This window comes from Lacerta agilis, chromosome 1, assembly GCF_009819535.1.
Source record: "Lacerta agilis isolate rLacAgi1 chromosome 1, rLacAgi1.pri, whole genome shotgun sequence".
Lineage (NCBI taxonomy): Eukaryota > Metazoa > Chordata > Lepidosauria > Squamata > Lacertidae > Lacerta > Lacerta agilis.
Genome location: NC_046312.1, coordinates 103,779,806 through 103,804,788, shown reverse-complemented (window position 1 = coordinate 103,804,788; position 24,983 = coordinate 103,779,806). Strand labels below are relative to the sequence as shown.

The 24,983-nt window shown below is 40.2% G+C and overlaps 1 protein-coding gene across 5 annotated transcripts in view; it reads right to left on the bottom strand.

The window, feature by feature from the left end:
* Positions 1-24,983, bottom strand: part of TANC1 (tetratricopeptide repeat, ankyrin repeat and coiled-coil containing 1) — a 122,525-nt gene that overhangs the window by 73,565 nt on the left and 23,977 nt on the right. For 3 of the 5 annotated variants that reach the window (XM_033165437.1, XM_033165464.1, XM_033165445.1), the window contains exon 2: positions 4,760-4,841. The exons of 1 other annotated variant lie outside the window; for it this stretch is intronic. In XM_033165437.1, coding sequence (XP_033021328.1) covers positions 4,760-4,841 — 82 coding nt within the window. The remainder of the gene's footprint in view (positions 1-4,759; positions 4,842-24,983) is intronic. One more of the 5 variants, XM_033165454.1, reaches the window with a different exon arrangement.

Here is a 24,983-nt window from a genome sequence, read left to right as displayed (position 1 = left end):
GTAACCCGTTCCGGTAATTCCGGGTTCGGCGCTGTGCGCAACCCGAAAACGTGCAACCTGAAGCGACTGTAGCCCGAGGTATTACTGTACTGTCCTTCGTCCAAAGATCATCGGGCAGCTTACAACATAAAAATATAAAATGAGAAAACAAAATACAGTGGTACCTTGGTTCTCTTAATCCGTTCCGGGAGTATGTTTGACTCCTGAAACCGTTTGAAAACCAAGGCGTGGCTTCCGATTGGCTGCAGGAGCTTCCTGCACTCAATCAGAAGCCACAGAATCGGCGTCAGATGTTCAGCTTCCGAAATACGTTCGCAAACCACAACACTCACTTCTGGGTTTGCGGCGTTCAGGAGCCGATTTGTTCGGAAGCCAAGCCAAGTTTGACTACCAAGGTACCACTGAACATAAAATATCCCCTGGATCAGAAGGGCAAAAGCTCGCTTGAGGTATACAGTCATACCTCGGGTTGCAAACGCTGCGGGTTGCGCGTTTTCAGGTTGTGTTCCGCGCCAAACCCAGAAATACCGGAATGGGATATTTCTGGGTTTCGGCGCTCGCGCAGAAGCACAGAATGACGTCACACCCATGCGCAGAAGCACCGAATCGCGGCACTGCAGGTTGCAAACGTGCCTCATGCACAGATCATGTTCGCAACCCGAGGTATGACTGTAAATGTTGAAGGCCCACATCTGCTCTTAGCAAGCTATACTACCAACAGTTCAACAGATGCCATTTACCATTTGATCTAAAACCCTCTCCCAACCACAACCACTGTACTCATTTCCCACTAAAATTTAGTAACTAAACCAGGGGTCCCCAAACTAAGGGCCAGGATGTGGCCCAATTGCCTTCTAAATGCAACCCCAAACTAAGGCCCAGGATGTGGCCCAATTGCCTTCTAAATGCAGCCCGCGGATGGTCCAGGAATCAGTGTGTTTTTACATGAGTAGAATGTGTCCTTTTATTTAAAATGCGTATCTGGGTTATTTGTGGGGCCTGCCTGGTGTTTTTACATGAGTAGAATGTGTGCTTTTATTTAAAATGCATCTCTGGGTTATGTTCATTTCCCCCAAAAAATATAGTCCGGCACCCCACAAGGTCTGAGGGACAGTGGACTGAAAAAAGTCTGCTGACCCCTGACCTAAACTCTATTTTGGCAGCAATTCATCCACTCTCTTTTCTATTCTAAGGATGCAATTGGCACTAATACCTATGCTTTTACTTCCTCATTATTGAAAAAAACAGCTACAGCAAGAAGGAGTTTTGTTTAGGAGGTTTGGTGAACTGGGTTTCTCTTTTGCTCAGGGACTTGCTAAGAACAAGTGATGATCTTCAAGCAAAACAGCATTCATTTTCTCTCCGCACACACTTATTTTTTTTGCAGATAGACAGAGGCAATGGAACTGGCAATGTAGTGAGATACCAGTCTTCAGCTGCCCCTTGGTAAATGCAGGAAAAAGTGGAGTTTGCCATTTATTTTAGGGTATCTACTCCAACAATAGTTGGGTCCATAGACATGAGTGCATATTAAACCTGAAATGAATGAAGCACCACAATCGTCATGCTTATGACATGGCAATAAGCACGACATGATTACCAATTAAAAAGGCATTTTTAAAATAGTTTTTGGAACTCCCCAATAAATGATAAAATTCTGTTAAGTCTGGTGGTTTGGTAATTATTTAGTAAATCCCATAAAAACTGGCCCAGTAACAATTCAGAATTGAGAATTTAAATTATTTGAAAAACCAGATCTTATGTAAACCACTTTATTAGTGAGACCAGTATCATGATCTTAGGCAATTTTATTCAAGTATGAAATTACCGTGTTTAAGAAAGGGGGAATCTCTTACTTACGGAAGATATTTCAGGGTTCTCAGAATAGCTAGCCTTAGCAACTGTAACTCGCTTTGTTAAAACCTAAGATGGAAATTAGAGACAAAATGATTTATGTTCAGAAATGAACTTCAGCCTTGTCAGTTAGATGAGCTACTCCCTCTCAGAGAGAAATGCAAGGCGTAGGTTACACACCTGCTCTGACAACACTTTTAGCCACAGTGGGCGGAAGTAATATTTGACCTATTCCCATATAAGGGTCAGGAGGCCATGATGAGATTAGAAATTGACATCACTGTTCAGCTCATTTTCAATTTTTTTGTTTTAAATCATTTGAGGATCCCAGAGACAGCTGTGAGTGGCCGCCAAGCAAATTATGAGTAGCTATTGTGGTTTAAAGGGGAATGATCATGGCAAGCATTGGACAATAAATTCTATGAACTGACTTCCTTAAAACAAAGCTGGTTGCTGGACCTTGATATATGTGGTCCAGTTATTTTCTTCCTTGTTTCTGGGGTAATTAAAAGAGAATGTGCTCTGACTTTTGACTTTAAAATTAATAAATTCTTGGTTAATACTTTCGTGTAATAAGTCAGCGGTAGTCAATGTGGAAGTGCTCCAGTGGTGCCCTCACCATTGGTCATGCTGGGTGGGGCTGATGGAAGTTGGCAGTCTCGGAGTCCTGAAGGCAGCAGCATGCCCATTATCCCTGTGCTAAGTGATAAGGGCAGTAACTTTAACTAAGATATCCTGTGCATCTAAGTATTAAATTAATGTATTTTCATATTACATCTAACTTTCTTAGTCTATTTGAATGGTATCATTCTATAAGCATAAAACACAATTTGGCTTTCAGAACCATATGAGAATTATGTATTACAATTTTATCCCATTCTTCTTCCAAGCAGCTCAGCAACCCCTAACCATGCACCACATTTTACCTTCACAATAGTACTGTGAGGTAGGTTAGATATAGAAACTGACCCATGCTCACTCCCTGTGAGTTTCATGAGTGAGTGGGGATCTCTCCTGCCCTAATCTGACACGCTAACCCAGGGGTCAGCAAACTTTTTCAGCAGGGGGCCGGTCCACTGTCCCTGAGACCTTGTGGGGGGCCGGGCTATATATTGAAAAGAAAAATGAACAAATTCCTATGCCCCACAAATAACCCAGAGATGCATTTTAAATAAAAGCACACGTTCTACTCATGTAAAAAAATGCTGATTCCCGGATCATCCGCGGGCCGGATTTAAAAGGTGATTGGGCCGGATCCAGCCCCCGGGCCTTAGTTTGCCTACCTATGCACTAACCTCTACAACCCATTTGCTCCCATTTGTTTATTGGCACCCCTTGAAACTTAGGAAAGTTGTCAAAAATTTAAAGCATTAACACTCCCAAAGCTTGCAATCTGATGTTAAGAGATATTCTGCCTGGAAAGGTCTTGCACAAATATTCCGTCTATGCTGCACATTTCACATGTGCTGCTTTCTGTAACCTGCAGAAGAGCTCTCCCTATGACTCATAATCATGGGAACTTCCTATCTTAATTGTTATTTGACATTTTAGACATAATCAAGTTGCTATGCAATCTGCACTGGTGCCAAAATGCTGTGGCAAAGTAATTCAAATGCTGTTATTAAGCAAACCCGAATTCTGTGTACCGTCTATAAAGTGTGTACATGAATCATGAATCTACTGTGCATAATTTTTCGTTTCTGCAAGGAGTGACAAACATCATTGAAACCAATTCCCATGAATGGAAAAACTTCTTTGCCTGAAATGTTGATGGACATTGATCTGGTTTTGGGTGCCCTGATGAAGTATGGTTCTTTGTGATGGGGAAAAGTTGGAGTAAACCTCAGGTTTACACACCTCCTTCCCCTCTCAAATAATGGGCCATAAGGTTGGCTTCTTTCAAACAAAAAAATGGTTAAGATTGCCAGAGTATGTCAGACATGGATGAAACACACAGCTGTAGTTAATCAAAAATGGAAAGCAAATGTGCCCAATCTCCTCCTCATAGTCACTGCAGAGGAAGGGAGAAGAGGGGGAGCACATAATGCAAAGACTTGATCCTGCAGCACTGAATGACGCAACAACCGCAATGTAATTTCTTTCCTTTGAAACTTGGTGCCATTGTATGACTGTGTACCACTACAGAGTTTCTGTATTAAGTTTGGGTTTGTTGAAAATGATATCAAATCTATTCGCCCCCCCCCCCAAAAAAATAACTGCTGGCTGCAGTTCATTCTCGTTGGTCATGGGGGTGTCTGAACACTGGGCATGTATATTCAAACCTACTTTCACAGATGTAAAATCAAGACAATTTTTAATTTTACTATAGAAGTGGAGATTCTTATGAAGCCGAATCCTCCCACCATAGTGCTATATCATATGCAAGGTACGTATAGCCTGAGATATAACAGAGCATTTGTTCTCCCTACCACTCTCTTCCGCTTTCAGTAAGTCACTTACTGGCACAGTAACACCTACGAAGTGGAGATCAGAAACAATCTCCCACCATCAAATGGATCATCCATTAAAGTAGAAACCAAGACATAAACTGAGGAAATGGGAGGAGCAGAAGGTACCATAAGTAGTGCTATAATGGAGCAGACTGTAGGCAGATCCACACCCTATGTTTATAAAGCACACCAAACACACATTTTAAACATGTGGCTTCCCACAAAGAATCCTGGGAACTTTGGCTTGTTAAGAGTGCTGGGAACTGTAGCTATGTGCAGGGAAACTACAGTTTCCATGAGTCTTTGGGGGGTAGGTAAAATGCTTTGAATGTGCATTGGGCGTCTTTAATGTATGGTGTGGATCTACCCAACATTCCTCAATCCAACCCTGCAGGTATTTTTGGAATCACACAGTAACTAAAATTGGTAGCTCATCAATATTTAAATATACCTACCAGATTCCTTCTTGCTTGCCTTTCCACCATCTCTGCTTTTCTTCAAAACAGCTTTTAACATTTTAACACTGTTCTTTTTTTCCTAAAGAAGGGAAATAGAGAGTTCTATATTACTGAGGGTATACACCCGGACACAATGCCAGTGTGTGCAATTTTTGCATGTCACATTCAAAATGAACTTGTATAATAGAATATTAATTCAAAACATGTTATGGCATCACTTTTACTTTACACAACCATGTTGCATTAGTAAAACCAAACAGTGAATCTGCAAGGAATGTTTTAATACCAAGTGACTAGGGGTTTACTGTCCTGTTATAAAGAAAAACAGCACACAACATTCTCTACATTCCACATATAATTAAGGTTACGAGGCTAAACCTGGATAAGTTACCATTAGGCACTCTGGCACAAACATGTCTGGTTTTTGACCAGAGTTCAAGAGGAGGGGGAGATAAGCTATACCACCACAGTAGCTACCATAAATTGAAAGAAATCTGATTTGAGACACTGGAAGATTGAAAGAAAATGCTTGTGTGTTTTAGAACTCCTGGTGAAAAGCAGGACTAAAATGTATTAGGTAAGGATACTTTTAAAAACATATACTTTAAGGGGGGAAATGATTCCAGTTTGTTACCAAATATGTAACTACTTGCATCATCTGAATGAAAGTCCTGCATAGGAATGGTCCCTGGCTGGTTTTGAACTAGTTTTGACACCTTGGGAATCTTATTTTGTTTAAATTTGGAGCTTTAAAGTGAGTACATGCTTTCTTCCCTGTTTGAAATCTTAAAGAGCTGCCATTTCCAAGCCTGTGGTATTTTACATAGCTCACCTGAGCCAAGTTCTGCCCATTTTTTCCATGTAGCTTTTGCAAATCTCTTGCCTTGCTCACTTCTTCCCCCTTCAATCCACTTTAGCCTGCCCTCATTTACAACATTTCACTTTTCATTGGGCAGAAACTATGCCAGGGCTATGAGTGTTCACACATCTCTAACCTACAGACTTTTAACAAGGTCCTGTCCTAGTCACATGTCCTGTATAAATTCTTCATATCTCTAAGTCTTCAGACCAGGGGTGGAGTGAATAGCAACACCATGGTTGCTATTCAAGACATCAAAATAAAGAATGCTTATCTCCTCTCAGAATATAGAAAGACATGGGATCTAACGAAAATGTCCAAGCATTTATTAAAACTTTCACTCTTAAGCATGTTTAATAAAATGAGTGCCTTACATGTATGATATATTCGTGAGGATTCACTGAATCCATAGTACTGCTGCAAAAAACAAAAACAAAAATGAATGTGCATGATGGCAAATTGCACCTTGGGGATACCACAGTGCAGAGGTAGACAATGTGGTGTTATGCAGAACTTGTGGACCACAACTTCCATAAGCCCCAGTCAGCATGGCAATGGTAAAGAATGATGGGATTTGTAGTACAGTACACAATGGCTGCAGGGCACCACATTGCAACACTGCTTCAGGAAGTTTCTTGTGCTCCCCTAAATTTGGCTTCTTCAGACAGTATTTGGAACTTCTGGGATTGTCAACATATGGATGAAACTTAGCAATGAACTTTGAACTCATAGAGGCTCTCTCCCCCTGTTCGCCTCATTGCATGGACAGGAAGGATAGATAATTCAATGGTCGCCAACCTGGTGCCTTCTAGATGTTGCTGATGTACAGTTTCCATCATCCCTGAACAGAGACTGTGCTGGCTGAGGCGAATGGAAGATGGAGGCCACAACATCTGGTGGGCACAAAATTTGCAACCATGCCATCATTACTCAAATAATCAATTTTCTCTGAAGCCAAGGTTATTAAAAGTGGGTAAAACCAACATGCGGGGAGGCATCACTGTTTTGCCACACAGAGAAGAAAGCACATGGCTAAAGCTGTGCTGCCAGTGTCTTCATAGGGAAAATATTAGGGGGTGTAAATAATGTCTAATAAGAAAAAGAGACCTTGAACCTGAATCTCAACTAGGCTGGCATTAGTTATTTCCCACAGACCAATTCCACCCATATGTTGCCCAGAAAAGCCAGTGAACTAAAAAGTAGAAAAAAGACATTCATTCCATTATGCCTCAGGAGTCACCTATGAATTGGCTAAGTCAGACTTCTGATGTTAATACAGAGAAACAATATCCTAACATTACTTGTGCATCACAGGGATAACTTTTAAAAATGCATATGCATGCACCCTCTTATGGGTGTTTGCCAACCTTAGTGTTCTTAATTAATGTACTTTTTGTCTTACAATTATATGTTTGCAAAACTCATATTGTTGTTGTTGTTCAGTCGTTCAGTCGTGTCCGACTCTTCGTGACCCCATGGACCAGAGCACGCCAGGCACACCTATCCTTCACTGCCTCTCGCAGTTTGGCCAAACTCATGTTAGTAGCAAACTCATATTATATATATTATAATTCTAAATTACAAGAGAAGACCAAATTGTTCCATGTAGTGCAGTGCATATGTTCTCTGCCCAAAGTAGCAGCGGGCTTCTTTGATGTTTTCAAAGTCCCACAGCTGTGCAAGTACTGTAAGTTCATGAGACAGCTGTGATTTACATCTCTTACATTCCAGCCAAAACTACTAGAAGCCTTCATTGTTGCTACTTCCTCTTGCAAACACTGCATTCTTAATCCCCATTGTTCTCTTTTCCATGCTCCTGAACAACATTTGAGACTGCATGGTTCTAATTTTAGGGAGAAACCCAAGGCCCTTTTCACAAGACAACACTTTTAAGTCAGTCTTTGCATTTTCCCACATCTGTAATCTAAATACAACCACCACAACAGCCAAAATGCACATTCTGGATTTTTTTTAAAGGATCTCTACCAGGTACAAAAGGGACACGGGTGGCGCTGTGGTCTAAACCACAGAGCCTAGGGCTTGCTGATCAGAAGGTCGGCGGTTCGAATCCCCATGACGGCGTGAGCTCCCGTTGCTCGGTCCCTGCTCCTGCCAACCTAGCAGTTCGAAAGCACCCAAAAAAGTGCAAGTAGATAAATAGGTACCGCTCCGGCGAAAAGGTAAACGGTGTTTCCGTGCACTGCTCTGGTTCACCAGAAGCGGCTTAGTCATGCTGGCCACATGACTTGGAAGCTGTCGGCCAGTAAAGCGAGATGAACACCGCAACCCCAGAGTTGTCCGCGACTGGACCTAACGGTCAGGGGTCCCTTTACAAAAGAACATTTAGCCTGCAATCCTAACCTCATTTACCTGGGAGTAAGTAAGCCTACTGAATTCAACAGGATTTACTTCTGAGCAGATTTGGAAAGGATTATCATGTGCAAAGGCAAAAGCGCCCTAAGTTTTTGCACTGTGCAATATGAAGCCAAGGCAGTACACTGTCCTCCCTCAGGAAAGTAGATTTGCTCCTAACAATTTCCTTCATCTCTCACACAAAGCATTTGCAGGTTTGAGCTGATAAAGCCTCTCGCCTCCATTACAAATTTTTCACATGCTTCCAGAGGATTTTTCAGGTATCAGGTGAACTGTACCAGTCCCAGTGTTACTCCCTGCTAGTTCAAATGGCAGACTGGAGATTAGAAGGATCAGTGTGGGTGGCACCATCCAAAACAGCGACTTCTGCAAAAATCCCGGGTAAATCTTCCCAGATGGATTTAGCATTGCATCATGAAAACCAGAAGTGAAAGGGAGCGACCGCAAGCCCTTAATCATCCAAAAGTAAACAAGGGGAAGTTTTGTGCTTTGTGGAAAAATAGCTGGACTGATGACCTTAGAACTTCAAATAATGCAGAAACCTACACAAATTGCAACCAATTGCCCTGTAAAACATGTTCCTGTTGACTTGCTGGTGTTCAGTTCTAATTTGTTTCAGCCAAAATCTATAACAAGCTGGAACAATATATATATTAGATAGATAGATAGATAGATAGATAGATAGATAGATAGATGATAGAGAGAGATGATAGATAGATAGATAGATAGATAGGCAGATAAATGGAAACTATTAGTATGCAATTAGTACAGTCAAAACCACAGGGTCTTGCCAACAAATTACATGGTATACAGAAAAGCAAAATGAAAGACTTATGGTTGTTCTTGGGTTATGAATCAGGCTGGAAGAAAAGGGAAGATTAAAGATGGCCTACAGGTTAGCTTTTTGTCTTCCAATGCTGCTGACAGAAAGGAGAGGGGGGAACTGCAAAGCATAAAGCAATAAAGAGACTTTATGAACATCAAAACTTCCAATCATCATATCTGAAAAGAAATGAGATGCCAAGAGGGCATGTCCTAATGTCTGGAAAAATTGAAGCAGGAGGAGCAAACCAACTGGATCTGTAATGATAAATATATCATGTACCGTATCAGCAGCCCTTTAAAATGCACACACAGGATATTATTTCCCATCTTTCCTTTTACTATTAATTTACCACAGGTCCAAAATTATGGGCATGATGGATGTGCTCTATTGGTAGAAAAATCTTTGGCAATAAATAGCATCTACAGTAAGGATATTTTGGAACTGAATGGGGCAGTGATTTATAGTTTAGCATGGAAATATTAACTGATCTGCTGTGAGATCAGGACATGTGGTGAATAATTAATTGGTATTCTATGCAGTGTGCACACTTGGAAGGTGACTTTGAAATAGCAGACGACAGCTCAGAACGAAGCACTGAAAAAAGATGCCCAAATAAAGAAAACTTGGAGAACAAATATATATCGAGAGTTTAATATAAACAATATGATAGTAACACCACCGTTTCCAAATGCTTATCATAATAAATATGATAAATACGCTCATCTCGTGTTAATGGCCCAGGGAGCCAGCGTACATCTTCCGGGTCATGTGGCCAGCATGACTAAGCCACTTCTGGTGAACCAGAGCAGCGCATGGAACTTAATCCTCCAAATAATGGTTTGGAGGCTCAAGAATGTACCATGGGCTTGTACTCTCCCTCTTTCCCTCTCTTGTGTGGGTTGCTTTTTATTTGTCACGGCGATTGTCGGCGTTCAGGTTCCAAATTGTTTGGCTTCCGAAGTGTTCGACAACCAAGGTTCCACTGTACTAAGAATTTAGAGTTTATAAGCTATTTGAAATGAGGGAAGCTTTGCACTAGTTGGAACACTTCTAAGGTTTGGCATTTCTGAAGGAGACAGTTCTCTTCCTAACAGCAAGGACTGCTGCAAGGCAGCCTTCACCAACCTGTTCCCCTCCAGATGTTGTTGAACTACAACTCCCATCAGCCCCAGCCAGCACACTGGGTTGGCAGGAGTACGTTTTTTTCACAGCAGGAAAACAAACAATAGAAGTGAAACCTGGAGAGGAAAAGAGGGGCTTGGGATGAGAGACCATTTTAAATGTTCAGAGCACCAATAAGTACACCCCTGCTTTCTAATTTAACTTTTAGCTTCTGCCTAACATAATTTTACACTCCTTTAAAAACTGTAATGTCCTCTCTTGTGTCCCTATTTGCTCCAGCCCTTTGAAATTCAACAACAGCAATATTTCAGGCAGAGGAGTGACCATTATATTTTATTCATGTTCTCAGAAGAACTTGGAAGAGCTGCTGCTGCCACTGGCCTCTTTTCACATTGCCTTTATCAAGAGAAAACTGGCAACAAGCCAAAACAGCAGTTAAACATTAAACATTCATACTAACCCCAGAAAAAGCAGCAGTTTTACCAGTTTTACACTCCACTGGGAGAACCAGAGGGGGAAAGTAAAAAAACCAAAACAAAACCCTGCTTTTTTCTTTTTTTAAAAAAAAGTCTGCACCCCCTACAAGACAGCTGTCTTGTGGCTTATCAAACCATATATAAAAAACAAAACAAAACCCAAATAGGGAAAGTCTAGTGAGGCCCTGGGAAAGTATACAGTAACACAGAGGGAGCATCCATAAAACTGTGTTGCATATTTTTGAAATCCTCTGTACTCTGTGCCACACATGTTGCCCTTTTCAAACAACTGGCCAAATACTCCTTTGGCAGAACTTTTCTACCCCATCTGGGCATCTCCTGAATCTTTCTCTGCAGCAGCCAGTCAAGGCATCTACCCTCCCCATTACACTGTGACTCCAGCTGAACATCATCTGCCAATGAATGTTCTTTAATTAAATTCAGAATGATGCTTCATCAGGGTAATGATGAGCATCAACATTTTTAAAAAGTTTGGTGGCTGCTGGAGGACCGGGGGGGGGGGGGGAGAAGCAAGTTGGAAACCAGCCCCCTTACAAAATAAGAAAGCACATAATCGGTACCCCCCCCCAGTGCTATTTCTCCAGACAAAGAAGTTCCAGAACGCACCATGAATGCCTGAGAGGTTCCAGAACCCACCTGAGAGGTGCAAGAACTGAGTTCTGACAAGTTCCCCCCAGGGAAAAAAATCCCTGAATACCCCCTTTTAAAATTAATAATGTACATGTAGTTTGCATATGGATACATGACCTTCCCACCCTTCTCTTGATTTATTCTGAAAAGAAAGTGCAAGCGGGGGGGGGGGGATCAGCAAAGCAAAGGGGGGGGGCAGAGGCCTTTATTGCAGACGTCAAAGCACTGGCCTTCAACTGATAGTTCAGGATTCAAGGTGGGTCAAACAGGAGTATTACCACCACCATGCAAATATATAGTAAAACATGGGTAGGCAAACTAAGGCCCGGGGGCCGGATCCGGCCCAGTCGCCTTCTAAATCTGGCCCACAAATAGTCTGGGAATCAAGTGTCCTTTTATTTTAAAATGCATCTCTGGGTTATTTGTGGGGCATAGGAATTCGTTCATTTCCCCCCCTCCAAAATACAGTCCGTCTCCCCCACAAGGTCTGAGGGACAGTGGACTGGCCCCCTGCTGAAAAAGTTTGCTGACCCCTGTAGTAAAAAGATGAAGCACTTGGTCATATGTTTAGGTTAGAAGTTGGTCCTGGATCTGAAAAGCTTAAATAAACCTGCTTTAGAGGAAATGGAGAAGCAGTAACACACATGAAAAAGGGAGGGACAGCATAAAAGGAAAAAGTTTGCTATGTTAAGGTATTTTGTTGTTGTTTAGTCGTTTAGTCATGTCCAACTCTTTGTGACCCCATGGAACAGAGCACACCAGGCACACCTGTCTTCCACTGCCTCCCGCAGTTTGGTCAGACTCCTGTTGGTAGCTTCGAGAACACTGTCCAACCATCTTGTCCTCTGTCATCCTCTTCTCCTTGTGCCCTCCATCTTTCCCAAAATCAGGGTCTTTTTCAGGGAATCTTCTCTTCTCATGAGGTGGCCAAAGTATTGGAGCCTCAGCTTCAGGATCTGTCCTTGCAGTGAGCACTCAGGCCTGATTTCCTTAAGAATGGATAGGTTTGATCTTCTTGCAGTCCATGGGACTCTCAAGAGTCTCCTCCAGCACCGTAATTCAAAAGCATCAATTCTTCAGCGATCAGCCTTCTTTATGGTCCAGCTCTCACTTCCATACATTACTACTTGGAAAACCATAGCTTTAACTATACGGATCTTTGTTGTATAAATGGTATTACCGGTAAGTTTTTAACATATGAAAGCTCAGATATATAAGCCACCCACCAGTTTTCAAAGGCTAATTTGGGAAGGTTTGCAACAAGCTATGGGTTTATTTAAATGGTAGTCAACGATGGGCTGTCCTGATTTTTATTTTTATTTTTATATTTTTTTGAGGCTACAATTCTCTTCATCCCCAACCATCGGCCATGCTGGCTGGGGTTGATGGGAGTTGTAGGCACCACACTGGCCTGGCCTGGTTTACTTAATCATTATCATAATCATAATCATAATCAGAACCCAGCAAAGCCTCCATCCCTTTATCATATGTTGGTTGATGGCTACAGAGTGCCTGCCAAGGCTTTCTAAGACTGCCTGAGGAGTAAGCTTCATATGGAATCTGTCTCATTACTGAGCAGGTGTTAAGACTGAAATATATGATTTCACTTTCCGGCACATCATTCCCACAGTAGTTATATGCCTGTGGCAGCAATTTTGAAATAGTATAGCAACAGCGATGATCTACTGAAGATAAAAATCTGCTAGAAAAGTCAACATTCAATCATAGGTTGTTTGTCTCAAGCTGAATTCTCGGGTTTATCAACTTATTGTATGTTGCCTGTTGCACAGTTCAAAACTCTCTAGGGGAATTTTAGGAAGAAGTACAAATCTTTTGAACAACACTAACAATAGTTCCACCAAAGCAGACAGGCAATATTGTTGCTCCAGACCCATCGCCACCACACGCAAACAATTTAACTATTGCCAGAGCTGACAGTCCCAATAACTGGGCAGACATAAATCCAAATTTGGTTCAATGCTAAATGAAACACAAGACATCAATATTATGTTTTCATATGTGAACTGCCCTGAGACCTCCAGGTATAGGGCGGTATATAAATTCAATAAACAAACAACAAACAACAACAACAACAACAAGGATATGACTTCAAAGTGTGACTAGGTTGCAAAAGGAACAAAATACACACTAATCTTCAGAGAAGATACTGTATAAATGCTATTTCTGATTTACCAGACAAATGTTTATAGGATTAATTGACAGTCTTTGCAGGTCTATTATATGTAAACTAAAATTGTTCTAAGTGGTTGTGTGTTGGAAAACATCCTTACATAGATTTTTAAATGGGTTCACAGATTAGCTCTTTTGAAATTGTTTTCAGTATTCGCAATTTCTGTAATAGCAGATACTAAAAATAAGTCGTAACTCATGTCAAAGCTATTTCTTCCTAGCAGGCTTGTATCTTTGATATTACACAACATAAAATCACGGGACAGGCAAGAGAATATTTAACTTGGCCAAAAAAAGTGGTTGAACCGGTTAGACACATTTCAACAAATTGTTATCTAAAAACAGCATCACTTTCTGAAATGCAACACCATGTTAAGCAGCTTTATTCTACACTTAATATATCAGAGGTCCAATATACTAACAATCCTTTCAAGCTTTGCTCTTGCCTAAACTAGAAGTGAAGGAGTTCCACTAAGTGGGTCATATTCCAGTTTCTAAATTTTACTACAGATTTTGTTTATAGATTTTCTGTCTTGTTATTACTGTATTTTGTTCTTTCTTCTATCAGACACTGTTAAGGGCTCAAACGATTGCTCCCAAACACCCTCAACCTAGTCACAGAGTCACATCAGCTTCCTAGTATTCAGAGGAGTTGATAGTGATGAAAAAGGCTTGAGCAGAAATGGCTAGTGATTCGCAATAAGTATGACCTAATACAGTTAAGAATCCAGCTTCTGTCTTATTCTGTGGTAGTGGCGGCAGCAGAGAAAGATCATATTTCTCCATCACCATTGTGTTTGCTCAAGATCATGATTTTCCAGGGGGTGAAGTTTTTATTGGACCTGATCCTGCAATACACTGGACCCTCAAAAGGCTATCGTGACCAGTATGTCAAGACATTTTGAAGGTATCTGCAGCAGCATGTATGACATCGTTGTGACAGATGGACAGGACCAGTTGAGGCCTAATTGTTATAGGTATCTTTCAGCTTACGTTGCTTGAGGACATGGACAAGCTGCTTGGAGCTCTGAGGCCTAACACCTATCCTTTGGACCACTGCCTATTGCTGAACCTCAGGGCTGGATACATTATTATTATTATTATTATTATTATTATTATTATTATTATTATTATTTTATGTGTTATATATTGTGTAAGCTGCCTCAGGTGACTGACTCATAAAAGAAGGCCTATCAATATTTCAAATAAATATTTTCTCCACAAGTGATTTTGGGCATCAAACCTCAGACACCTCTTTAAAAAGCTGCTTTTCTCCAAGATAAGTTTTCGGCACAAGGAAGATAAGAGAAATGGCATTCAGATGTATTTAGGCATAGTTTCTAGGACACAAGGCAGAACTTAAAATGCTCTCAATTTGTGGTAAAGCAGTACTCATTTTCAAAGTTAAAAGCATGGTTCCACCCTCGTAGTTGGTATGGCAATATTTTGAAGAAAGAAAGCAACCAGCAGATTATAGGGTTACGGTACCAAAGTACTAGCCACTAATAACAGACTTTCAAATTATGGGGGATCCCGATACTGAAAAAAAGGTCAGCTAAATAGCATAACTTTTCAAATGATCTTGTTACACGGGCATGTTTTGCTCTACTCAGCACCCACAGATTAGTTCAATCTTTCCTTCAACTCAACTGCACTCAAAACACCAAAACCTTACAGAGACTGCTTTACAGACTGGTCATTTCCTTAAAGGATTATGGTTAGGTAATACATTAATCCAGCGCATTGCTGAAAATGATTAGTCCAAACACAAAATTATAGCCTACTCCTACTCCTAATATGATAGCAATGCACTGAATGGTTTTTTTTAAAACCACACAAATTATTTACATAGTTGAATTAGCCGACAGTGAATTTCAAAGTTGTGGAAGCATCAGTGATAAAGCTAACAAGTGTATCAACATTAGAAACCTCATTCCTATGCCCCAGCCTCTAACAGTTAAGACCATATTATAAATACCTTGTATTGGTTGCACAAAATGTCCTGGTTTGGGTTTTGGTAGACTTTCAAAGGGAGTTCTACGGATGGTGGACAGAAACCAAAGGAATGTTTTATATGACCTACTTGAATTTGGTGCACTCTTAGGAAAATGTGTTCAGTTCCTCTTGGCAAAATAATGGGAGGTAAGAGAGGTGTTTGGTGTTTCTTTTCCTTTTCTTATTTTTAGGAATCAACTCCCATTTATTCCCAGTAAGTAACAGGGGTAAGAAATTGAATCATATCAGTAACTTTTAGAAGACTCTAAAAGAATACTTTGGCATAAATTAAATTAAAGCAAAAAACTGGGGGTACTTTTACAAATTAAGAGACTTATTGTCACAGTCTTTAGCAGACTACAGCCATCACTGGGGCAAGACGGTTTGAGCATATTACACTGGTCCTGGTCCAAATGCACTGGCTACCAATTAGTTTCCGGGCCTAATTCAAAGTGCTGGTGTTGACCTATAAAGCCTTAAACAGCTCAGGGCTGCAATACCTCGAGGACTCCCTGCTTCCATATGAACCTACTGTTCTTCACATGCCTTCTCCATGAGATGTTCAGAGGGTGGCAACATGAGAACGGGCCTTTTCTGCAGTGGCCCCCCATTTGTGGAATGCTCTCCCCAGGGAGGTTTGCCTATTGCCTTCATTACACCTTTAGGCACCAGGCAAAAATGTGCCTCTTTAACCAAGCCTTTGGTTGACTGACATTCAATGATCTTTTTAAATATTTGTGTGGGGGGGGGGGTTATTGAGTTGTTCTTATTTTGATTATGTATTCTGTGTTTTTATATCATGATTTTGTCCTGTGATTATAGGGCGGTATACAAATTTAATAAATAATAAAATTTGATAAATACATGGAGTTTTATCCTTGAATTGCAGATTTCTCACAAACAAGTACTGTACAGAAAAATGTATGCCAAAAGTGGGTAACAATAGAGCGAACAGACCTTGATACAGGAGGTCTGCAATATTTCTATGCAAAACAAACATGGTCTGAAGAAGTGGGCTCTACTCCACAAAAGTTTGTGCTTTCTGTTAATCTTAAAAAAAGGTGCCACAATATTCTGCAGGGGTTTTTTTTTTATGCAACCGATTAAACATGGTCAACCCAATGGAATCTACCAGTTACAGACTACATTTTCCAACACAATCCATTTTAAGAGATGGGTTTTTATTGTGCTCATTCCTCTCTTTTGCATCAACACCACAATAAAAAAGACTTTTCCTTTTATTGTCTGTTACCTGATTACATAGAGGGCTGCTACATGAAAAATTTATGAAAAGAACGATGCTCTTGCTAGCTTGTCTAGACACAGCATTTACTGTAAAAAGTGGGACATGCTGTAGATACAGGAAAGAGCAAGGAACCTATATATATATATATATATATATATATATTCAAATAACATTTTTGTTTTAAAAAGAATCTTAATGGAGACATGAAAATAATTTTTTTTTATTTCTTCCATCACCCTACACCACCACCCCGCTAGTGGAAGCAGAAAGATAACTCCATGGACAGACAAGAGAAACTATTTGCTTTAGACTGGAATGCACATTCCACTTAACCCATCCTCCACTTACAAAAATATTTCTAAAACTACTCCAAAAGCTACTTTGAGCTCTGGATTCAATACATCTCTCTGATCAAGGCGTACAAGGCCATCATACAAATTGCTAGATGTTTGTGGTATTCTCAACAACAAAGGTATAAAGATTCAGAAGTTCAACTTCTGGCATTTAAATCAGCAAGAAAAGAACACAGTACATCTATTAAAAAGCCACTTCAGAACCGTGGCACAGTGCAGCTTTTCCCAGGCATTAATGGAGAGAAAGCACCAGAAGAAAGAAACTAAAGACAGATACTGTAACAATAAACATTCTGGCTTTATCACGAGTGATTGTGAACAACAAGAAAGTTATGGTGCACGTTCTCAAATTGCCTCCTCAGCATGAGCAGCCTAAACAAACCAGGATATCTTGGCTCCCCATTACACTGAAACCAGAAATGGTGGTTTGTTTCTCCCTAATAAGGCACAATTGCTAGCCCACTTGAAGACATGGTTTGTTCTTAGCTTGCTGACTATGGCTTGTCAAAGAAAGGGACAGAACATGGTCACCAGTTTGAAAGTAATGGAAAGCCAAGGCTTCCTGATTTATTTATCGCTCGTGCCAAGGGAAGAGCAAAACAGGCACTAGCATGCTGTTCACTCACAGTATTTAGTATTGTGTTAATTAAATCATTTATCTATGTATTTATTATTTTAAAAAATAAATATCTATGAATATAAACCTCTATTATATATTTATTATTTTGTTTATTAATTATACCACAATAAGCCATAATGTCTGGCATATTGTAAATATATCCTATGTCTTTAGGTTTTGGTATTAGACCTATAACAGTTACAGGCTCAGGATGCCTAAGACTGGAATATAGCTGTAGAAATATTTATCTGTATATATTTGGTTTTAAATTTGCATTAAAATAATAATAACACAGTCGTACCTCGGTTGTTGAATGCCCTGGAACTCAGACGTTTTGGCTCCCAAACGATCAAAAGCCGGAAGTGACTGCTCCGGTTTTCAAACGTTCTTTTGAAGGCCAAACATCTGACGGGGCATCCGCAGCTTCAGATTGGCTGCAGGAGCTTCCTGCAGCCAATCAGAAGCCACAATTTGGAAGCTGAACGCGTTGGAAGTCGAACAGACTTCTGGAACGGATTTCATTTGACTTCCAAAGTATGACTGTAATACCGTGGTACCTTGGGTTAAGAACTTAATTCATTCTGGAGGTCCGCTCTTAACCTGAAACTGCTCTTAACCTGAAGCACCACTTTAGCTAATGGGACCTGCCACTGCGCCACCAGAGCACGATTTCATTTCTTATCCTAAAACAAAGTTCTTAACCTGAAGCATTAGCGGAGTGTGTAACCTGAAGCATCTGTAACCTGAGGTACCACTGTAATAATAATAATAATAATAATAATAATAATAATAATAATAATAATGCACTTCTAAGATAAACAAGACAGCTTATGTCCTTCAATTTTACCCAATGAAGAGTTGTATGTAGCTCAAAACATAGCAGGCATATAATTCTATAATAAGTTTGCCTTCACACCCCAATACTGATATTTCTTTGATCTGCATTGTTTTGAGTTTTATTGTATTAATGGACAGACAACTCAATGGTAACAGATCCACTAACAATTAAGATTTAGGACTTCTCCTGTGTTGCATGTAATCCCAGTGGCACCACTGAAATTGAAAAATGGCTTCTAAGTCTTGCCTGCTGTAGCTTCAGTCAAGCTAAAAATGAAATGGCATGTGAAGACAGGGTTTTAGGAACTAGGGCAAGAGCCAACATGCAGACATATACAATGAGATTTCATGGTGGAAAGGGAAGAGTTGTGTGCAGAAGATCTATTAAGGCTGAGATGATGAAATTCAATACTTTTCAAAAACTCTTCACACACCCTGTATTATCTGAGCACCACAAGTCCCCAACACATCAACATTATTGGACTTTAAAAAGCCATCGTGTATATAAAAAATAAAAATCTATTTTAAAGTAATAACAAATTGCCAAGCAACTTGTACTACAATAGTGTATCAATAAACTCTCCATATATTGAAATTTGAGAGGATCTACTAGACCTAGTGATTATGGAGCATAAAGTATTTAAGAGAAAAGATGCTACCATGAGGACATAATGTGTATGGAGATATTAGAGCTCCTTGAAATGTGATTATGCTAAGACTAGCTCACCACACTATTTTCTCTATTTGAGCATATTAGGTCAATAAGGGGAAATTGGCAAGACAGAATGCAACTGAGAGCACGTGCTGATTTAGAATTGTTATGGATTTTGCATTAATTAGGAAAGAGATTTAAAGACATGTAAAATAGCAGTGATGCAGCTATTTTTAAAAAGGATCTCTATGTTCTTTACATTTTTTTCATAATTTCCTTTCCCTGAAAACAAGTTCAGATTGAAGGTATTCAAATGAATGTCACTTTTCACAGTTCTGCAAAGTCTTTATTAAAGGACGGTTGCAAAATATAGGCCAACTTACAGTTAAGGCAGAAATAATAAAAAGGAAGAAATCACAGTAGGCCTCTCTGAGTGATACCAATTCAGATAATGTTCGGGGAGGGGGTGGATCTGAAAGCCAGCTTCTTTCTGGCTTAACAATTGAATAACAGATGTATGTAGCAACAAATTGAACACTTGTTCATCCATCAGTAAGGCTTCAGGCAGGCTGCTCACTTATTTTTTAAAAAATAAGCATTAAAATGAATATCCATTTACATATCTATCCTTGACATTATATAAAAGTACGAAAGTTCCTATAGGGAATGGTAAGTGTAGGCTATGTATCTTACTGACATCACAGGTAACAGTTCATCAGCAGGTTATGACTGTCAGCTTCTCCTGTAAAGTTTCAGAATTTTCATTGCTTTTCAGAGCTTGGGCCTGGAGAAAGAAATGTATGCTTGGACTAACTGCAGTGAGTACGCATTCAAACTGATCACGCTACTTCAAAACAAGGGAGAAAAGGGTAATTTATTTCTTGAACAGACTTTTAAGGGAAGGAAATATGAAAATAATCTAGGAGGATGACAGAACGCATCAAATGAATAGATTAACCCACCATTTAATCAAGCCATTCATTAATTTTAAAAGTATCACTACCAAGGAGCATACCAGACTTTTATCCATTCCTGTCTCTACACAAGGATGGTTGATAAGCTTATCCGAGATCCAAAATTAGTTTCCTAACATGCTGGCACAGAACAGATTCCAAGCTCCTACACCTGGCTTGCATTATAGATATGGGGTATACTTGATTCCTTTGAGAAAACAGAACTTCATGTGCAATTGGAGCATTAAATCAAAGAAAATTTGACCAACAGCCTGTTTTTAACCACTTACATAGACTCCATTGCTTTTACACACAGAGACCTACCACAACCCTTTAAATGAGAGATCTTCATAAACAAATGCCATATTGTTTTTCAACTCAAAGACTACATTAGCCAGAAAGATAACATGAACACTTCCAAAATTACTTTCTCTAAGCAATGAAGGGTAGTTAATAAAAAGATCTGCCATGGGCTCCAAACTAATAAGAAATGCCCCAACCAGAAAACTATCTCCAACTAGCCATCAAGGAGACATAAATAATCTTTCATAAACTTTTGCAAGCTGTGACTGAAACTGCAGACTTACAATAAATCAAATTAAATGATTCAGCTTTATATAGCCTAGTTAAGCTACTTTTAAACAAGAAAAATTCAACAGTTGAGCATGATATTTTTGACCAAAGGCGTGTGCACTATATCAGTTTGCAAGGCCAAGATGGTGTAGATACTGCATTCCTGAGCATTTTGTTACACAATGAACCTCCTCTTCTAAAATGTGAAAAGGAGAAAGAACAAAATATACTTAAGAGTTTAAAATAAATGTTTTAATATAGCACGGACTACAAAACCTATGTGGAGACTTTTGACCTATAATATCTTAATAGTCTTTGCCTTGACGATGTCTCAATTGGTGTTTTAATAAACGACAAACTTGTTTGCCTTAAACGTTTCATTCAAATCCTAACATGTCTTTATTGAAATCTTAACATGGCAACATGGCAGGGGAGAAACTTTATACAGGTGATGAACGTTTTGCCTGGGAGCTCTGTTCCTGGCCCCCCCACACATCAGCGGAGCATATATAACGGCACCCCACACCCCTGTTCCACCTTCTTCCCACACCACACATCAATTGGACACGCCTAAAATGGTCGCCGCCTGTACCATAATGTTCCCTTTCCAGGAACAGCAACAAATTAATCTGTAAACTTCTTGCGTTTCTAACTTCTTTGCTCAATACATAGGCATACCAGGCCGAGCTATTGCTTGCTTGCTCTGAATCACATAACGCCCATTGAATTTTTACTCTTCTGCCACTGTCCCACTTACTATTTTTTAAAAAAATCACAACTGTGCAAGGATATTCAGCTTTTCTGGTAAACACCAAGATAAAAGCTTAAATTGAAGCTCTTGGCGATACCAGCCACCTGTTTCAACAACCTACTCTTGTTCTTTAGCAGCCCACTTGTCTTTTTTTTTTTTTTTTACATATTCATGCTTTACTATGCATTTTAACACGGCAGCAGATACAACCATAATATATCTGTTTAGAAAAACCATTTTGTTTTTTAAATGATAGTGGATTATATTTACTGTTTTCAAGCCCTCCCCCACCAAGTTCAACCCCCTCCTCCCCCGGTCTTCGCAAACTACAGTGGTGCCCCGCTAGACGAATGCCTCGCTAGACGAAAGGCATTCGCTAGCAGAAGGCTGCCCCGCAAGACGAAAATGTCACTGGGGCTGCCTCGCAAGACGAAAAAAAAAATTCGTCGTGAAAACCGCTTTCTGCCTTGGTGCTTCACTAGATGAAAAAATCGCTAGACAAAGACACTCGCAGAACGAATTATTTTCGTCTAGCGAGGCACCACTGTACAAGATATCCTACAATTCTTTTCTGCGAAATTTCAACTATTCCCTGACTCCCACCCCCACATTCTTCCTTATATACGTACTTACATGCTATCTGATCTCATGAAGGAAGAATTCAAATTCAGTGATACAATGCTAAAAGCTACAAAAGTGTCCAATGGGAAATTTCAAAGAAATTTGCACTATTTAATTAGAAGTCGTTTGTGTACAGTATAGGATGGATTCTTGTATGTTTTGACAACACCTTGATGTTTTTCTATTGCTAGCAATTCAGCTAAAGAACCAAGAGATGCTTCTTGGATTCTGAATGTGGTGCCATCAATAATGAATGGTGAACATGCTTAAATGGTTGGGTTTCTCTGAAAGAAAATGTGGAAATGGAACCTTGCTCCTCTCCTGCACTGTAACATCATTATTAAAGACGCAAACTATGAAGATGGGGAGGATTAATTCCAGCACAGGCTGAACTCAAAGAAAATGTTAAAGTGCATTTAATAGTTAGAAGATGGCGGCACAATTCTTCTCACACTCTGTTTTTACAGCAATTTTGACAATATAGAAATGAATTTGCGTGCCTAAGTTTCAACAAAGCATATGAGTGCCATATTATAATGCTGCTCTGGATAGCCATGTTTCCTCAGATACTCTACCTGGTCATCCTTGCATTACCTCTACTAAGCGTTTTCAGGGTCCTGGCTGCTTCTAGAGTCTGAAACAACAGCTGGCCAAGAACAGCCACATTATCTGAGCTGCATGCAGTATATGGGCAATGGTGCCAGATACCTTGCTACTGGCAATCTTACTTTTTAATCACTCAGTAGTTCTGGTCCCCCTGCATCCCTTATTTCTAAGCCTTGTCCAAGTACAGGTCCCAAAAGCACTTGACAAAACAGAAGTCTCTTTGTTGGAATTGCTGTAGAAATCTCAGACTTCTTAAATAAATTTTCAGGAAGCCACATAGAAAATACAGGGCAAGAGAAAAATCACCAAACAGTGCAGAGCATCCCGCACCCTGAGCATATTATTTCTCTAATCTAAACAAACTTCTGGTAAAGTCTCTCTCTCTCTCTCTCTCTCTCTCTCTCTGTGTGTGTGTGTGTGTGTATCAATGGTTTTGCACATCTGCTGTATATAGCATGACAGCTTGACAGTCCTTCTGCTGAATTATTGCAAGGAGCAGCAGGTCTGTTTGAAGATGCCATGACAGACATCTAGACTGTTCCAGTATAAAACCCTTGTTGAATTGCCTGAATTGAAATAATCTTGTGGCACCCTGTCACTATCAATCTCTTTACCGAATGGGCATCCCAACTAGTTGATATAGAATATTAAAGTCAGAGTTACAATGTTGTCTTCTTTTATCTTCGTCAATTTAAAGTGTGCAGAAGGCAACTGAGTAGTAAACACCAAAAATGCACACTAAAGCAGTGGGGCAGCAGAATCCTCAAGAAATTAAAGGGGGAAATGGAGTATTGTTAATTGCTGGAAACACACGTTGCTTCATTTCAAAACGAATCCAGATCCACCATATTGTTTTTGAATAGCACTACCATTGTCAGGATTGCAGAGTAGTCCTCTATCAGCATAGTCCCTCTTCATATTGCATTCTGGGCTTCCTCAACAGGGCTTTGAAATAAGCCGAAAAGGATTTCCACACAAAAGTCTTTTTGTGCACCAGAGGGGCAGAGAGAAAGAGAAATGCAACAGCAAGCATATTCCCTCCCAAAAGATAGGAGCAAAAGGAGGACTGGTATCAATGCAGGATGTAAACTCCCACATCCATTTTGGTGAACTCACAAATATTCTACTGTACTGTAATTTTAAGCAGTAAAACTTGTATCCCAAACATGTGAAGTGCCATTCGCTGAAGCATGCTCCAGGATGTGGTCTTTGTGCGCATGATGTAGTCATTACCTTGCTGAAGCTAAGTAAGTTTGGGTCAGGCCAGTATCTGGATGGGAGACTGTCTGAGAACTCCGTGCACACTGCTAGCATGAATTTGCTAATGGGGCAAAAGGCAGTACTAGATAAGTAAATATAAATCTGTGTAAGGCACTTTCATTAAAGCCAGAAGCATCTCAGAAGCTGCCCTTTGCTGAAAATTATGGAACTAGCAATGTAACTGGCTACAAGTTCATGTCCAGGTGCTCAGTGGCAAATTGCTCAGAGAGAGGGGGGGGGGTACTGAGCTCTTTAACCACAAATGAAAATCTCTGTTCTCTTTAACTGTATATGAAAACCCTTGCATTTAACCAAATTCGGACCTGAAAACTTTGACCTCAGTAATATGTACATTATTAATATTAATAATAGGGGAGAATGACTCAGGGATACATACTGAGGACAACAGATGGGAAGGGTCACTGATTAAGCCAGGGGTTCCCAAACTAAGGCCTGGGGGCTAGATGCAGCCCAATCACCTTCTAAATCCGGCCCGCGGACAGTCCGGGAATCAGCATGTTTTTACATGAGCAGAATGTGTGCTTTTAAAAAAAATGCATCTCTGGGTTATTTATGGGGCATAGGAATTCGTTCATTTCCCCCCAAAAAATATAGTCCGGCCCCCCCACAAGGTCTGAGGACAGTGGACCGCCCCCCTGCTGAAAAAGTTTGCTGACCCCTGGATTAAGCCTTCTCTTAAACTTGACCTCAGGTAAAAGTGATGCAGCAGCACTCAAACTAGACATCAACAAAACTGCATCATGTTAACAACTCTGTGTCTCCACAATGTTGGGAGTGGCTGTAATGAGGAGTGGTCCTTTTATCACATGTGGTGGAAATGTGCCACTGTCAAGGAGTTCTAGGAGCTGGTGTTTGCTAGGACTGTTTAAATAAGGGGACATCTTGATCCGAATTCAGCACTGGTGTGATTATCCTTAACTGCTGAGCCTGTTACCAAAGTGATTCATAAAGAATCTCTACGTTGGTGATGGCCACCATGGAAGCTGTACATCACTGGAAGACCCTTGTAGAGTTGACAGGGCAAGGGTGGTTGGAGAAAGTCTGGGCTAATGGTCTGCCTGAACTTCTGATTCAACAGAGAGTGATAAGGTTCTTGGGGAGGAATGAATACTTTGAAGTACGGTACTCATTCCTTGGCTATATGAACAGAAACATTCTTCTTCTATTCTATACACTTAATTTCTCCCGTTAATGTTGTTAAAACTGATATAATATCCTTTCTAAAAACAGAAGAACA